The sequence below is a fragment of the Vicugna pacos genome, chromosome 13, assembly GCF_048564905.1.
Source record: "Vicugna pacos chromosome 13, VicPac4, whole genome shotgun sequence".
NCBI classification, from domain to species: Eukaryota; Metazoa; Chordata; class Mammalia; order Artiodactyla; family Camelidae; genus Vicugna; species Vicugna pacos.
Genome location: NC_132999.1, coordinates 58,982,760 through 58,999,755, shown reverse-complemented (window position 1 = coordinate 58,999,755; position 16,996 = coordinate 58,982,760). Strand labels below are relative to the sequence as shown.

General features: G+C 45.3%; 1 protein-coding gene across 8 annotated transcripts in view; it reads left to right on the top strand.

The window, feature by feature from the left end:
* VPS13D (vacuolar protein sorting 13 homolog D) overlaps positions 1-16,996 on the top strand; it is a 224,918-nt gene that overhangs the window by 170,233 nt on the left and 37,689 nt on the right. For 6 of the 8 annotated variants that reach the window (XM_072975362.1, XM_072975361.1, XM_072975360.1 and 3 more), the window contains 2 exons: positions 6,546-6,678; positions 9,355-9,550. In XM_072975362.1, coding sequence (XP_072831463.1) covers positions 6,546-6,678; positions 9,355-9,550 — 329 coding nt within the window. Of the gene's footprint in view, positions 1-6,545; positions 6,679-9,354; positions 9,551-16,996 lie in introns of those variants that run through there. The other 2 variants (XM_072975364.1, XM_072975365.1) reach the window with 2 other exon arrangements.

Genomic DNA, 16,996 nt, shown 5'->3' with positions numbered 1-16,996 from the left:
TCCTTTTAATTGGTGTAGGGAAAAAAACAGGGAAAATTGGGCTTGACTCATCTGTTGAAAATCGGTTTTCCTGATGCGACGCGTGTGTATTCTGTTTGTGTCTCTGCTTTAGCCTTAGAGCAAACTCTCCCAACCCTTTTTAAAGAAAAAGTAAAATCCTATTACGAGAGTGCTTCAAACCACTCTGAGCTAGATTAATCTGAAACAACATCTGAGTTCACAGTGGGGTCAGAGTTGCAGAAGAGCAGGAGAGACTTGCCAGTTCAGCAGGTGTGCGTCTTGGGCCGGTTAAGAACCAGGACAGTCTTGAGGTCTGGCTTTGGTGCTTGGGTTTAGACCTTGTGCGCTGAGATAACTCTGGGTGGCTTCAGATAACTTTGTTTCTTAAATGAAAAGGAGTGCCTGTTGCCTGATGCGTATTTACCCATGAAATAGCAACATGGTGTATTTCTTGGGGTAGGAGGGCTTTTAGGTCTCCAGAGGCCAAAAACCTCCCTGCCCCTCCCACCCCCGCAAAAAAGCAAGGTCACGGGCTGGGGCACGTTGGCCGGAGTAGAATGCCAGTCCTAGGTTTTGTTTTTTTTTTTTTTCCTCAGCCCTAGCTTTAAAATGTCTTTATTATTCTCATTCAGGGTCTCTCTTCTAGATTCTTTCCCCTTTCTCTTTCTGCCTTAAGGGCCATACATAATCAGAACCAAGTAGAACTGAAAGCAGACCAACCTGCCCCATGTCTAGCGGATAGAGATCGGGGGTCCAGAAGTGCCTCTTTCTTGCCAAACCTCAGCTTGTTCCATGCTTTTTTCTAATACCTGTCCCCAGCCCCAGCCCACGCCCTCTGCCATCTGTCTGAGTGAGGACTAGCTGTTCGGTCTGCCTTGTGTCGGGGACAGAGACCCGCTGCTTGTCAGGCCCATTCTCTTTTAACTCTGCCCTGGTCACAAGTATCACAGAAGGATTTTTCAACATCCGGGCAGAATTCACACTCTGAGAATCATCCTTAACTGTGGATATTTAACAATACGAAACAGAGTGAAGTGGTGAAGACCTTAATTTTGAAGTGACTTAGGCCTTACGTGACTTGAAGGAGGTTTTCGTACTAGTGGACTGGCAGGGTTGAAAATGACTCTGAAGTTTAAGCCTTCTGACTGCTCGTGAGAAACTTACAGAAGCTGGTGGCTTCCTGTGTGCCAGACGCCATGCCCCTATGTTTTGCATTATCTCTTTAACCCTTCAGAGCAGCCCTTTAGCGTGGTTTTCTGTAGAACCAAACTGAAGTTCTGGAAAGTTAAGCAGCTTTCACCAGATGCATATTTAGTAAGTGGCAGAGAAAGAATCTGACTCCTTTGCCCTGCCTTTTAACTGTACGGTGGCAGCTCCCACAGAGTTCCAGGGGACCCGACTGCAGACATGGTAGAGCCAGGGTTTCTGAGTTTACACGTTCCAGCAGAGCCTGGTGCCAGCAGTGCCGATCAGAGTGGGACCTGTGCTGGTGGCTGAGACTGGCAGCCCTACCATCTTGCATTGGAAGAAGGCAGGACTGTCCCTCACACTGCAGACGCCGTGGCTTCTCTCCCCCTTGCTGTTACGTGCGGTCCCATGCGCCCTGGTGACAAGAATGATACTGTCACCAGCAATTACTCAGTGGAGCAGGGATACAAAAGAGGAAATTTCCATTAGGTAAATAACTGTGAAAGAAGAACCCCAGAGAAGGGGGAGAAATTCAAGCCCAGGATCCTGTTACACCGGCCAAATATCTTTGGCATCCTGTGCTTGCTAAATATCCTAAAAGGGTCAGGAAAACTGATAGGATGGAACAGAGGGACACAGTGTGAATTTTTTTCTCTTGCATCATTCCAACATGTACTTGAATTTCAGTTTCATAAAATCAACTGTTCTGAGCCCGGCCCCAAACCCAGGCTAATTTGTAGTGGCTCCATTTCTGTAGACAGTGGGGTTATTTTTGGAAGACAGGGTATTGACACGCAGTGTGTGTCAGCCACGTGGTAGTAGAACTGGCATCTTCAAGTACTTCTGAGATTTTCTACCCTCTTGCTGAAAATATGGCTTTATAATGGGAGGAGAGTACAGCTCAGTGGTAGAATGTGTGCTGAGCATGCACGAGGCCCTGGGTTCAATCCCCAGTACCTCTATTGAAAAAATAATAAACAAACAAACCTAATTACCACCCGCAACAAACAAATATGGCTCTATAGAAATGAATGGCTTTGGGCTGTGGCCAGAATTCACAAGTGTGGCGTGTGCTGAAACATCTGACCTTCAGTGAAAGAAGGGGGAAGTCAGTGTTGTCTTTGCAAGGGTAATAGCAGGTCTTCTGAAGGACATTCTGTTCCTTGGAGCTTTCATTTTAGCTAAGACAGTATTCACTTGCAAGCCTTCAGTGTTTTGTGGACTTGAAATTGCTGCCAAATGAGCCCTAATGACTAAGCCTCTGCAAACGCTCCTTCTGGTGTGGAGGTATAGTTTATACCGAGCAGAGATGCAAATGGTCTGCAGAGTACCCTCCAGCTGCTAGTTCCTGCGCCCTGCTCCGGGACTTTTACGCCCCCTCCGCCGCCAGCTTCCACTTAGTGGGGATGCACCTGCCAGACGCTTTGCATGCGCACCATCTCATTTAATCCTTCCAAGCAGCCCTGTGGAATCTGATTATCCCCATCTTGCATATGAAGAAATTGAAGTTCAGATAACTCAGTGTCAGGCTCTGGGCTAAAGCACTTCACGTGCATTATCTATTCCTTACAGCCTCCTTGTAGATGGCTATTCTTATTCCCGCTTGAAGATGAGGAAGCAGAGGCTCCCAGAGGTGAAGTTACTTGTCCATGATCTCGCAGCTATTAAGTGTCAGTCAGAATTCGAACTCAGGGGTGATGTCTTTCCGTTACGCCACACACACGGACCTCCTGACTGAGGCCCTTGAAGGTGGGAGGCAGACCCCACTTCTGATTCATGCTCCTCGTTCACGAGCCTGGCACGCAGCAGGGGTTCCTTACACGTTTGATTGAGTAGTTGATCGACTGGGTGCAGAGCTGGATTGTACTTGCTCATATCCTGACGATTTTCAGCTTTTCCCCCAGGGCCTCTGGGATTAGTTTTCTTTTGTCTGAATAATCTGAATCTCGTCTCCAGGCTTCATTTCCCATTTGGAACATCTGCTATGAAAAAGTTTCAACGTGAATTTGACTTTCAACGCATTTGGCATTTCTTTGTAAAATGCAGAGGCAGAGCTGGAGCGGGGCGATCCTGCCTGCATCAGTCACTCCCACACCATGTTGTAGCTCTCTTGGGTATCTGCTCTGTTTTGATGATCATTTTCAAAGTCAAGGACATGGGCGAAACAGCACTTCCCAGCCTCAGAGAAGACCGCTTCCACAGGGCACCCCTAAAGAGTGCTTACTGGAACCATCTCCCTCTCCAGCCTGTGTGTTCCCACCCTGTCTTTGAGGGAGAAACAAGATACAGGGTGTGATTTACTTTCCCACCTCGGTGGGGACTGAGGGATGGAATTAAAGATGACTAAGTGCTCCCACAGTGAGAGAAGGCCACACGCTTTGGGATGCCCTGGATTCAATACTCAGAAGCCCAGTGGACTGGCCTAAAGCCCAGCCTTGGACCCTTCATCTGGCTGGCTTCAGTTTAGTTCCTATAAAACGTCTCTGCCTATAAAGTCTTAGTAACCTCTCCTCAATACGGGTTTGATTGGATCGTGGATTTCCACATCGTCCCAAGTTTTCTGAGTTCTCAAAGTCACATTTCTAGGGATGAAGACTTTTGCAGTCGTTTCCTGTTAATGCAATATCTTTGTATCCTTTACTTTCACTCAAAGTGACAAAGAACAAGTCCAGTTGGTTTGCACAGTAGTTTTTTAATAGACAGGTGGGAACTCAGATGGCAGTCCTAGAGTCAGTTGAGTAGGTGTTGGCGCCTTCCCACACAATGGCAAGGCTCCTGAGAGGCATGTGGAAGAATCCAGCATTTAGAGGGAAGAGCAGTCCTCTCCTCCTGAGTCGACATGGTGTTCTTGTACAGAGAACACCCAGGACCAGCTGGTGCTGGCGGTGCCAAGGCTGCTGCCACACAGTCAGTTGGCAGTGAAGCTTTAACGTAGGGGTGCTCATAAACCTTAGATACCAAACTTATTTTATTGATGGATGAGGGGCAGTTCAGGGAGAGGGGTTGGTATTGGGCAGTGTGCCTAGATTATTCTCCCATTTTCTCTTCGTGGGGAAAAGTACTATGAGCTTTTTAACTTCTCCTGAGTCAGCTGCCAGAAATAGGTAGGCAGGACCTTAACTTAATATCTCTTCCAAGAAAATCTCTCCTCCATGGAAGGAAGAGTGAACCACCTCCTCACCTCTTTTGTGACATCAGGGGGAGGCAGTTTCGTCCAGACCCTGAATGAAGACCACTGGCAACCCACGTAATTCCAGAACACAGTGGGGACTCTCCAAAACAAGGGTCGCATTTTTCTCTCCTCTCTTGATTCCCAAGTGTGTACGATTTGTGTTCCGGGTTCCCGTTGCTGGCCGTTCGTGTATGGACTGTTACCTTCCTAATGAGACTGTCCTCCTTGAGAACAGGCCCAGGGCTGCCGTGTGTGTGCTCAGCGGTACCTAGATCTGTGCTGGACCCAGAGTAATTGCTTAATAAAGACATTCTAACTTGGATCGTAGATCACAAGCTGTCAGAGCTGGAAAGGATTTTGGAAACCATCAAGTCCAACAGTCTAATTTTACAGATGGTACCACTCCAAAAACTTACTTTGGAGGCTGGTGTTCATCTGCTGGAAAGAGGGATTTTTGTTTGTTTGTTTTTTATGTGAAAGCCGAGTGCAAATGACCGTAGTTCTGAACTTGAAAGGCTGTCTTCAGACGGTGCGGGATCTGTTCCTCCTTGTACTAGTAGCTGACTAATAACAACAGTAAGAATGCTAGCTAGATCCCATACCCTGAGCCAGTGTCACTAATCCTTTTAGCCACGTGACAGTGTCAGGACTGTCTCCACTCTCCAGATGCCGGGGGCCGGGGGAATGGCAGCAGGAGGGCACCTGGCTCAGGGTCACGCAGCTTCTGGAATGGCTGAGACTAGAATCTGGTTTGGTCAGACACCTGAGCTCATGGCCCGCAGTGGCTTTCAAGCGGGGCCCCTGACGAAAGCCCCCTCTCAATACAAAAGCCCATGGGGCTCCATCCTGAAGGAAAGTGTACGATTAATTTTCATTAACTTTAGTTCTCTAATTAGACAGGGAGTGACAGGGGAGGTTATGCAAAAAGCACAAAATGGTAGGGATTGCCTCTCCCGAAAGGCCAGGATCAACCACTGCCCTCGATCCTAGAAGCATTTGGTCGGAGTGAAAGGAATGAGGGCTCCCAGATCTTGCTCCGGGAGCCGTTGCTTTATGTGAAATGGCTGTTTCTTCCTCTAGACTCTCTTCTGTGCCCAGAACCCACCTTCTCTTGTCTCTAGTGTCAGAAGCCTGAGGATTGATGGCTTCCAGGGCAGATCTGTGTACCTCTCCTTGCCAAACCAGAACGAAATAGCCTTCTGGTGGCCAGGCTGCCCAGTGCACTGGGGCTTCCAAGGCAGGCTGTTTGCCTTGAATCTTTCCGCTGAGCTTTATATCCAAATAACATTCCTGTGAGTTTTCTGAAAGGTTAGTCCTGGGTCATTGGCACTTAAACCACTTGTTTTGGTAGATCCTTCCTGAGAAGGTTAATTATATATTTGATATCCTTCCCTTTTTATGCCTGAATGATGAGGATAAGTACCCTGTGGTTTATTAACTGTCACTTTAAACCTTTTCAAATTGTCTTGTGACAAAACAGAGTTTTATGTCCTTTTTATCCAGCTTTGATGGATGAGACAGCGTCTCTGGTTAAAGTATGCCAGGATAAATAAAAGCTCTCTGATTTGTGGGGGAGGATTTTGCATTTGAAGTCATGAGTTCAAGTCTGCCGCTTCGTAACGTGTTAACCTTTCCATGTACCTCACTGTTTCTTTTCACAAATGGGGCTGGGCAGCGAGGCACTTGGTAACTTCAATAAGTAAAAGAAAAGGCATTACTTTTGGGCAGTTGATATGTCTAAAACTTTTAATAGCAAATCCTAAGGCAACAATTTACCATATTCCCTGTTTTGAGCCCACTGATTCTTAGAGCAGAGAGCCTCTGTCCTTACCTTTATAGAATCCCAAAGCTCCCCTCCCCTCCCCTAGGCCATTTTGTTATACCTTTTTCAGTAAGTTAGCAATAGGACTGTGGAAGGCAGATGTCATTATGGATTTTTAGTAGTTGTTTGCAAGCCTTGTGTCCGCCGGTGTATATGTCCCACAATTTGTTATGGGTCCAGTGTTTAAAAACCACTCTCCTGGGACGTGTGGTGTATATAGTTCAGCAGCTGATCTCTCTCTCAGTCAGTATTTATTGAATCCCAGCTAGGAGCAAGGGAGGGTATTTATTTTAAATAATTAAAATAGTAAGAAAGAGTGCTGAGGCTTTAAAACTCTTTTCCTTCTGTTTCTCTTCATTCCAGTTCGCAGGGACGTTATCAGATGGCCTAGGGAAAACCATGGACACTCGCCATCAGTCGGAGCGGGAGTACATCAGATACCACGCGGCCACGAGTGGGGAACACCTTGTAGCTGGCATCCACGGCCTGGCTCATGGTAAGGCATGTGATACCAGGCTCTTCTGCCACAGTTCCTAAGAGATACCTTTCCGCCCATCCAACTGCAAGCGGAAATCCTGGCTTGGTGTCTGGGTGCACCTGATAGCCTTCTGTCCTCCTAGCAGTGGAAATGTTACAACCTCTGAGAAATCCTCATTCACGTTCAGAACGTTGTGCGCATCGCCGTTCCTTCCCGCTCTCTGGCTTCTGTTCCCAAAGTGTCAGAAAGCGTAACCATCCGAACTCCTTCTTAGAATGTAGGACTGCTGCTTCACGACTTGCCTTCTGCTTACTGCTTGCTCCTTCCGTAGAACGTGAAGTGTGAAACTGGCAGCCAGGTTTGTGGCCCAGATGTTTTTGAGTCTTGTATAAATGCACTTTCACAGGGATTGTAAATCCGTGTGCCCAAGAGACGTAGGTGATGGCGTGAATGTGTTAAGTCTCTGAATTTGTTTGAATTCTGGTTTTTAAGGCCTTAATTCTGACTCATTTGCGTTTTGTTATCAACAGCTTCTTAGCGTGGTATTAAAAGCCCTTAGAAAAGTCACCCAGCCAGCTCTTCCAACCACTGTCCCCCAGCCACACTGTTTGTCTGTCACCCAGAGCAACGTCCTGCTCCCCAGACATGCCTCCAAGTCCTTGCTGACTCAGGTTTCTTCTGCGCTCCCCTCCTCTGCCTCACTTCCTTGCCTGACAAAATCCTCCTCCACCTGCAAGTCCCAACTCAGATGCCGTTTGCCCAGCTCCACGGTCCCCACTTAGACAGTCAGACTGTCTCCTGAGGGCCAGGAGACTGTTTTGTATTCACCTTTATACATGGTAACCTGGCATATAGCTCTTGCTTAGTAATGGTTGTAAATTGGGCTGTTTGTACCAGATTCTTAGGAATAGTCTAAAGCTGTCAGAGGTTTTATCAAGATTCATCAAGTTTTGATTATCTGCATTTGGAGGAAGAAGAAGGAATATACATTATAAAAGTCATATTTGTCTTCATGCTTAGGGCAGAATTTTTATCAAGTTTCCTAATGGTGAGGTTTGGATCTATATGCCTCTGCTTTTCCTAAGCCTGCCCAGCTGGAAAGTGAGCAGCCCCCAAGTAGACATCAAGCCAGAAGTAAAAATTGTCTGAAATTAATCTGTTTATGGACTTTAAAAGTTGATTGTTGGGCAATCATCTGGGGTTAAACATTTAATCATTCTTTCTAGTAACTGTAATGATAGTGCATTGGACCATTAGAGGCCTGTTTTTTAGTGAATATGGAGTGCTTTGCTGTGTGTAATTGATGCCTGTGTCTGTCCAGCATCCTTAAATGCAGAGAGAAAGCATGGCTGTCCTCACTTTTTAGATGGACATACCATTGTGCTGAGAAAATGGGTGACTGGTTCAAGATTGCAAAATCCTTTCCAACCAGAGATCCTTCAGATAGTATGTACAACACCTCCAGGAGCCAGCTAGGCCTGTCTAAGACCCACAACCAGGGGCCTTATCCAAAGAGGACCCATTAAGCTCTGGGTTATATGAAAGCAGTAGCCTAGCATGAGAGCCTTCCTTCAGGATGGGAAAACAAAACAAAACAAAAAACCTTAAAAGATAACAAGAACCAGAATGAATTCAATCTTCTTGGTTTAAAAACTGGGAGTCAGGCTCAGTTCTCTCCATAGGCTCTGCTTGACCCAGGTTCAGTGATGTTCTGTCTCTGCCATGAACTTTGTTCAAAAGCTTAGGAAAGGCGTACTGCCTCGCTGGAGCAAACGGACCCAGAATCCAGAAGAAATGTTGTGAATTGTTAGTACATTCTCACCCAAGGAATTTCCTTTACCAATTTGTCTCACTAGAGCTGAAGGGTCTAGAGAGCATCCTCAGACCCCCACCGTCAAAGGGTAAACATCCTGTGAGTGTCCCTGGCACAAATCCTGGGACTGCTCCCCAGACAGGGCCCTGCTTCTTCCCTGCAAAGCCTGTGGCCTCTCCAGCCTTTGCCAACTTCTGGCCACTTTTGAGGCTCTTTAAGGCCATTGCTGTCAACTTGGCAAAATGTTTGGAATGTCTTTTTGACCTAGGTTGGTCCTTTGAACTGACTCCACTGAGGGTCCCGGCTGGCTCTGGCAGCTTTGGGGGTGCCTTTCATCAAGTCTTCCTCGTTTACTCTGATTGCGTGTACCTGTCTTAGCAAAGTGCCCATTAGCTTTTACCCCATTTCAAACTTTGGGTGGTGGTGGCCAGCCACACGGTATTCTTTGAAAACTGAGGTTTTATATTTAGTTATCTCTCTGCCTTATAGTTTATGAGATCCCAACTTTCCCCAAGAGCCCTATTTGCTAGCCTGTTGATTGAATCCTACATCTGCATCGTCTCCTTATTGCGCATATTGCTATTCAAGCTCTGGAATTAAAAAGTAGCCACTCTTAACCTCTTAGCTTTTCCTTGATTTGTTTTTAAACTGCAACACACTTTACTTCTGACCAATATGTAATGTGTATTCTCTGACTCTAAAACATAGTGGCCAAATCTGCTGGCCCCCTATCTTGAGTTGGCCTGCCTGTGGCCTGTCAAGAGATTGGCATTCTGCCCCTGAGTTTACCTTGCCAGGTGCATGGAATCCAGGGGTTTGGCTTTAAATGCTTTTGCTCTTGTCGTTGGCCAGGTTACAAAAGCCCTTGTCTTTTTTGCTAGGTATCATTGGTGGACTGACCAGTGTTATAACCTCAACAGTGGAAGGTGTGAAAACAGAAGGGGGTGTCAGCGGTTTCATATCTGGCCTTGGGAAGGGGCTTGTTGGCACTGTAACCAAGCCAGTGGCAGGCGCCCTGGATTTTGCATCAGAAACAGCCCAGGCGGTGAGAGACACAGCCACACTTAGTGGCCCCAGGTCAGTGGTCGTGGGGGGAGTGGCTTCTGCAATTTCCAGCCCAGTTCTGCTGCCTCTCCTAATCCATACTGATATGTTAATCATATGCTTTCTGCCTTAATGATGTCATTTTAAAAAATTTGAATACATGGAACTAAAATTTCTGACCTAACATGAAAATGAGGCACAAAAATCTGGCAAAAATTTCACCAGATCTGTATCTATATCTGTGTCTGTCTGTCTGTATCTTCATCTGCATATACTGGGTCTCTGTGTGCATAATGTTGTTTTTCTTTATAAGAGGGGTCAGAAATATGACTGGATCCTTATAGACCTCCCCTGTTCACCAAACTACTTGAGATCCCCACATGCCCATTAAGAAAATTCTCACGCAACAGGCTGTGTCTTGCTCCGAGGCTCCATGGCAGAGTTCTAGAAGCCCTGCAGTTGTGGTTCATCATGTGAGTCTGCCCCTTCTTAGTTCTCCTTCCACTTGAAAGTGCCAGCCGATCTCCCAGTCTTCTAAGGAAGCTCCCCAAGGAAACTGGCAGTCTTCAGGGGGATGTCTTGCCTTGATACCAGCTGAGACAGGAAATCAGTGACAGCCCATATGGCTCTAAATCCCTCAGCGTCCAACTACTTTAACTTAGCTATTCGTGTTAGTGGCCTATTTTAGCCTCCCCTTTTCAGAGTGACTAATTGGGGATCTTATCAACAAAGGATATAATGAATGTACAGTTCCCAGCCAAGCTGGACTCCACTTAAGCCCAGAAGGATTTTGCTGCTGCCTGGCTAATAGATATTCCCTGAGTGAATTAGTGTGCCCTTTCAGAATGCCGAGAGCCTGGGCCACGTCCACACCCTACGCCTCCCTCGGATAGGATTTGAAGTAAAATCGTCCCCAATTAAAATGAATCCATTTTCTGTCACCAGGAAACCTTACTGATGACACATTACTGCAGCAGGGGAAATGCTTAAGATTGTAGACGGGGACCGTGCGGTGTGTTCTGCCAGAATGTCTTCCATCTGGAAGCAGCTGCCTTTTTTAAAAAAAAAAAAAAAGAAGGATCTGTAGAGTTTACTTTAGTTAAGTTACATTCTATTCTCAGATATAGAGCTGAAACAATCCTTGAGTATATTTTGAAGCATTTATGAAGTCAGGGGGAGGGGCAGTAGGGAGGCTTCAAAAGTATTTCCAGTTAGTTTTTCCATGTCTGCTCAAAGCCCAAGAAGCCTGCCTCCAGTATTTCGTTAGGACGGTTAACGCCTAATGAAGCACGAGTAAAGCAGAAGACCCTAAGAATTCCAAAAAGAACCATCCTTATCCTTAAAATTCCAAAGTGGTCAAGGGATTAAGTGATCTGTTCCAAAAAGGGACCGAGGTGGGGGGGTGTATATATGTTTATACACAGACAGATATATGTTAAACTTTAAGAATATTATTATTTTGTGCTGCAAATTTTAATGATGTTGACCAGAAAGAAATCACTTGTACTTTATACAGTGTCCGTTTAGAAGTCTTGATAAAGTTTTGCATCCTTTTTAGTTAGGAGCATAAGAAAAGCACAAAATGGTTGCTACACAAGGAAAAGTGTTGTTGTCATCTTTACCAGTTGTCCAGCGTTGCCACAGAAGGTTCTGTTTAGTGTCAGCCAGGGTCTATCTGTGACTCATTCATTTTCAGTTAGTAAATATTGATTGAAAATTGCCTAAGAACTCAGGGCTGGGACTATAGCAGAAAGCAAGGTTCTCCCTGGTCTCAAAGGACTTACGGTCAGGCGGGGCAGCAAATGTAAAACAAATAAGCATGTAGGTAATTATTTGCTAAAACTGTGATAAACGACCCAGGAGATGTACAGAGTGCTGTGGGACTGGATAATTAGAGAAGGCAAGAAGTAGAAGGATGTTTGCTGACATACGGTCAGTGAGGTCAAGAAAGGCCTTTCTAGGGAAGCGATGTTTGAGACGAAGCCTGCGATGTAAGTGGGAGTCAGCCAGATGATGAGAAGAAGGAATCACGTTCCAGGTGAAGGAGGACAGAGAAGTTATGCTGCTGTGTCTCCTCTCTGTTCCTGGAGGAGCCCGTAGTGGGAGAGCCAGGGCCACGCTGCCAGCGCTGAGTAGGGCATGCACGTGCTAGACTCATGCTAACTGGGGGCCTCAAAGAAATTTGGCCCTTTACCCTTTCTTGCACTGAAAAGGCACTACAGAGTCTTGTGAAACTCTTTGGCCAATTTCCCTTAGTACAGGTCCCTTAGCCTAGGTCCAAAAGTTGGGTTATTGGTGAGCAGCCATGCAAAGTAGAAAAGAACACTTGAACTGAAAAACAGGACTGGGTCATTGGCTTTGGGCCCTTGGTCAAACCTCCTTGCCTCCTGAAGTCTGTCTTTTCCTCTGTGAACTAGGGATAAATATACTTGTTGTGTTATTCTCTCTCTCAGAGGTTTGAAGCCCAACCAGAGTTATTTTTATGTGAAAACTATAAAGAACTATAAAATGCTGGGTGATATTAATTTTGAAAGTCACATTAAAGGAGCACCGAGGTTTTTGCAGGTGGAGAAATGTTTCAGTGCCTTCAGGGTTTGTTCTGATGACACTGTGATCTCTTAGGAACGTACTAGTTCTACCAAGGGATAAATCACCCTGGTTTCTTGGAAGTGAGTTATAACCATCTCCAACCATCCCAGTTGATTGAACAGGATCCAGGGGTGTTACTCAGGGTTTTTCCCCACTGTTTAGACAACAGGGACTAACAAATGATTTGAAGGGATTAGAAGTGAGATTCTGACCGAGGGCTGACCTGAGTCCAGGGACTGAGCCAGGGACAGAACCCAGGAGTCCAGGGGCTCTGCCTCTGAGTCTACTCTTGGAATGAGGCATTCTGCTTCCTTTGTAATATTTCATCCAAGTGAAGGCTTAGATCTTAGCATCTATGTTTTAAATGACCCAAATTTTAAGCAGATGATAGCAAAGTAAGCCATGAAACTGTGAAAGAATACTCCTTCCAGTAATCCATCTAAAAAGTGGCCTTACAGGAAATATTGGCTCCTTTTTGTGTTTATTTGAGCATGATTTTATTTATAGGGACCCCCCCCCCTTGAGTTCTTTAAGATTAGAATACTTCCAAGTTCCTCTCATTGTTGGATTGTGCAGCCACCTAACTGTTCTCTGAAATGTCCGTGCGGTCTGACAGTCGTTGAGAAGGCAGGTGGGGGTCAGGGAGTGGAGAGGGCGGAGGACAGCAGAGCCTTGGCCTCAGCATGAATGCTGTGGACCAGTATCCCCTGCTGCATTTGTTAACTGTACAAGTATGTGTGGTTTGGAACTGAACTAAGAAGCCTTTTCCAAGGCAGCGTTCTGCTGGCTCGGCTTGCATCTTCTAGTCTACGTGTATTGGGCCGCATTTGTCTGTTCCCGAGTAAAGTTCATGGAAGTGACACAGATGCAGCCACACTTGTGGTGCCATTGAAGCCATGTAGAAAAGCCCGCCCACCCTTCAAGAGACGTGGCCAGAGCAGGGCACCAGCCAGGCTGCAGGTCCAGTTCTCTGCATGTGGTGGGGGGGGTACTTGGTGGTAGTATCTGGAAAGATACTTGGGCAGAAAGCTGCAGAGACCCAGGGGCAGCCGTTTCACACTAGAAGGCAAAAACATCATGGGAAAGGGAGGAGTGGCCGGCTCTGAACTATTTATTTGCTTGTTTGTTTCCCGAAATACCATATGTTGTAGACTTTGGGTCGCATGACATTTCAGGAAAGTAGCAGATGAAGATTTATGAAGCTTGGCCCTGAGGTTTCCTCCAAAATATTTCTTCACCTTTTTAGTCAAGACCCAAAACAGGGGAGAAGTGGGAGTTGGCAGAACTTGAAATATTTAAGCCAATTTAGCAAAGCTCAGGAGTGTTGGAGCTTATCTCATTATTTAAGTTAGATAAGGAGAAAGGGGAAATCTGAAGGATGATGATAGATCAGTGTGTAAGAATATAGCCATCAGGAATCCCAGGACCCTTGTGTTGTGCACGCAGATGTAAATTCCAGTTGCTCTGAGAGTTTTTGAGTAGCCTTTTGGTTGACTTCACAGAAAAGATTTATGGTGGGCATACTTGACTTCTTCTGTGAAAACGCTCCCGAGGCACCACCCAAAATTCGTTAGAGAGACTTTCCGTTAATGACCTCTTAGATGTAAAGCTGAAATGGATTTTTTTTTTTTTAAGGAAAAGCCCTTTTTGTTACAGTGTTTGCATCTTACCCATGACTTTCCAGGATAAAAGGGTTAAGATCCGCTTGAGTCCGCAGAGCCTGAATGCCATCAGGTTAGAAGAAAGTCAGAAAAGGGGACTTGGGAGCTGCTTCCCCTGCTCCTCCCTCTAGTCTGGCAGCATTCTCTCAGCGTCCTACCCCGAGCAGCAGTCTGCAGTCCTCGGTGTTTCCCATGACACGTCAAGCAGAGCTGGCATGAATTAATAAGCCTTTAGGGATCTTCCAAAGGTGAAAATCTAATAAAAATTAAAATGTTTGTCAGAATATACCAGTGCTCTCAGTTTTTCCCACCAATGTTCTATCGAAGGCAGCACAGAGCGGACTGTACCCGGACTATACTCCATGTATCTGGAGGCAGAGCAAGTCCAGCATTTCTTGGAAAGTTTCTGTTTTATCTTAAAACTGTAAATGAATTGTACAACTATCGTGTGTTTGTTTTAATAAGATAATTTTAAAAATTGCTCCTCAGTAAAATTAACCATTCAGGAAGAAATACCAAGTCATCCGGCAGCAACCGCCTCTTGTTTAAAAAGTACCAGGTAGCCCTTCCAGATGAGTTCCACAGACCCTGGTGGCATCAATATAAAGATACAGTTATTGATGAAACGCGAGAGTGGTGCAGCTTGGACCCTGGGGCTCTGTTTCTCGTCTTTGGGCAGATCTGTCTGTTGGCTTGGTGACCATCTGCTGCCTGGGGCAGCCAGTGCGTTAGATAGCATGTCAGTTTTACCATGAGAAGGAGTGAGACTTCATTGAAACCGAGAACTCCTGTTGCATCCGGCTGAAGGGAAGAGACTGTCCACACCTCTCCTGTTGTCCGAAGTGGCGCCGTGGATGCGGGGCCGCCACCTTGTCCATCTTCTGCTCACCCGTGCGGGTGTGCGAGGCGAGAGCCCTGCGTTCCTGCCTCCAGATCTGGCCGCCGCAGGCCTTCCCCGAGGGTGCTTGAGGGCAGATGGATTGCTCTCAGCCTTCCTGCGCAGACCCGGAAGCAGAAACAGCATTCAGAGCTGTGTTCGTGACGTGCAGTGTCTCACTCAGGTCTGAAATTAAACTGATAAAGTTACAGGATAAGGTATTTTTAAGAAACATCTTAACAGTCCTTCTTGCCTTATAAGTTAAAATTCCTCTCACAGGAACACAAGCAGAGAAATCTTACTTTCTGATACAGACTTCTTCCCTCTTGCTGAACTCGAAACACTGTACTCCCCTTTCACACAAAGGCTCCAGGCAGTGCCATTCTCATAACACAACTTATGGAAAGCTCAAATCTGTTCATGGAAGAAAAGAAAAAAGTGTGTGTGTGTGTTCCTGCACACACATATTTGAGAAAAGCCTTTCCATTTCTGAAATCCCATGACTCATTTTTATGCAAGATTATCTGTTAGGGAAAAAACCCACCTTTTTGGTCATGGTACATTATAATCGTTTCTAGAAAGGAGAGCGTCTATTTTTTGCCATTTTTGGCTTGCAGAGATGACTGACTTCATGGAAACAGCACTATCCTGCTTCCAAAAGTAAAAATAAATTGAATTCAGGCATGTACGTCTTTGATGTACAATCCTGGTATCTCAACCAGCAGCACCTAGATGAGAAAATAGAATGGAAAGTGTGACTGCTTCCTGATTTTGGTTTCTTCCATTTAAAAATTAAATCATCAGTCTAGCCCTTGTACATGAGTCCCTTCCTTGTTCAGTGACTTGATTTTTAAAACTCTGGAATGACACGTGATCTTACATATTTAAGATACGCATTTGAGGTTTTTGGTTTGAACTTCAAGAGAAACAGAAGTGTATTTCTTCTTGAGAAAAACGTGTATTCCCTGCATTAGAAAAGAATGAGAAGCCGTTTACTGTTGGTAGAGTTCCTCTGCAGAGACATTAAGTTTATTTACCTTTAGATTTGGATGGCAATCCTATGTCTTTCACGGTGTTCCCTTACAGAATCATCCCTCTTTGCCCAGGATGAAATTGGAATCTCCCTTAAAGAGAGGATCCAGGTTTGAGTTCATATCCCCTGGTCCCAGAGACCTTTAGACAGTAAGAGAATTCTGAGATACCTAGAGGACATACAGGCTGGCAGAGAATTGAAGACTGTAGTATTACAAGTAAAGGCTTGTCATCTGTGCGGGGAGAAAAAGTGGGTTTGGACACTACGATTAACCCTGAGTTTCCTTGCCCCGATACCTTTATTTGGTACTCTTTTGCCAGACTTTTGCTAAGTTTCTCATTAATTTGTCAAATAGGGGGGATAGTGAGATTGAATTCGTAAAACATTTTAATCACAGTACACCCTAAAAGAAACAAGTTTATTATATTGGGCTTCTATAACTCAAATCAGGTTAACAGTGTTACTAATCTATATTCTTAGTGGATCTGCTTTAGTATGTAGAGGAAACTGATTTTTAGTTAGCACAAATTTTATACATATGGGTCCTTTTAGAACAAAGAGTCTCAAAATATGGTCTAAGGACCCCTGGGGAACCCCCAAACCTTTCAGGGATCTGTTAGGTCAAACTTATTTTTATATACTTATATATTCATACATATATAGATATATAGATAAACAAACAACTATTTTTGTAATAATGTTGTCTAGTGAATGTACAGCAGAATCTTCCAGAAACTACACGGTGTGTGATATTGTAACAGGTTGGCTGGAGACGCAGATAGGAGAATGCAGCTGTTTTCTGTTAAGCAGGTCTTGAGGAAATTTGCAAAAATGTAAAACAATGCCACTCTTTGCACCTTCTGTGACTTCACGAATGTGCCACCAGCCAGCAAATACCTGTACCTGGTTAATTTCCTTGACAAGCTCTTCTGCTGGGAAATATGGTGACGATCATCATCCCGCTGATAAATAGCACGTATCGGCAGTGGTGGATTAGCGTGGATTAAACTGTAGCCGCTGTGATGGGATGCTTCGCTTTGGCACCCTGCCAACAGTTGTCAGCCCTCCTAGTTTGCTCCTGACTTTTACTGGGTTTCTTAAAGTAACAATTGGAAGGATTTTATCACATATCAGAAAGACCTCTCACAATAATTTACCTAATTTAGTCCTTCACCGTAACCTACCGTCCCAATAAATTTTAACTTCAGCAGCATGGTAAGTGCACAGCAGATGACTTCAAAGTGCAAGGTCCACCTTCTCAAAAGGCCATGTGGTTGTGTTAGCAGTGCCCTGAGCTCTTTCAGGAAATCGAGAAGGTG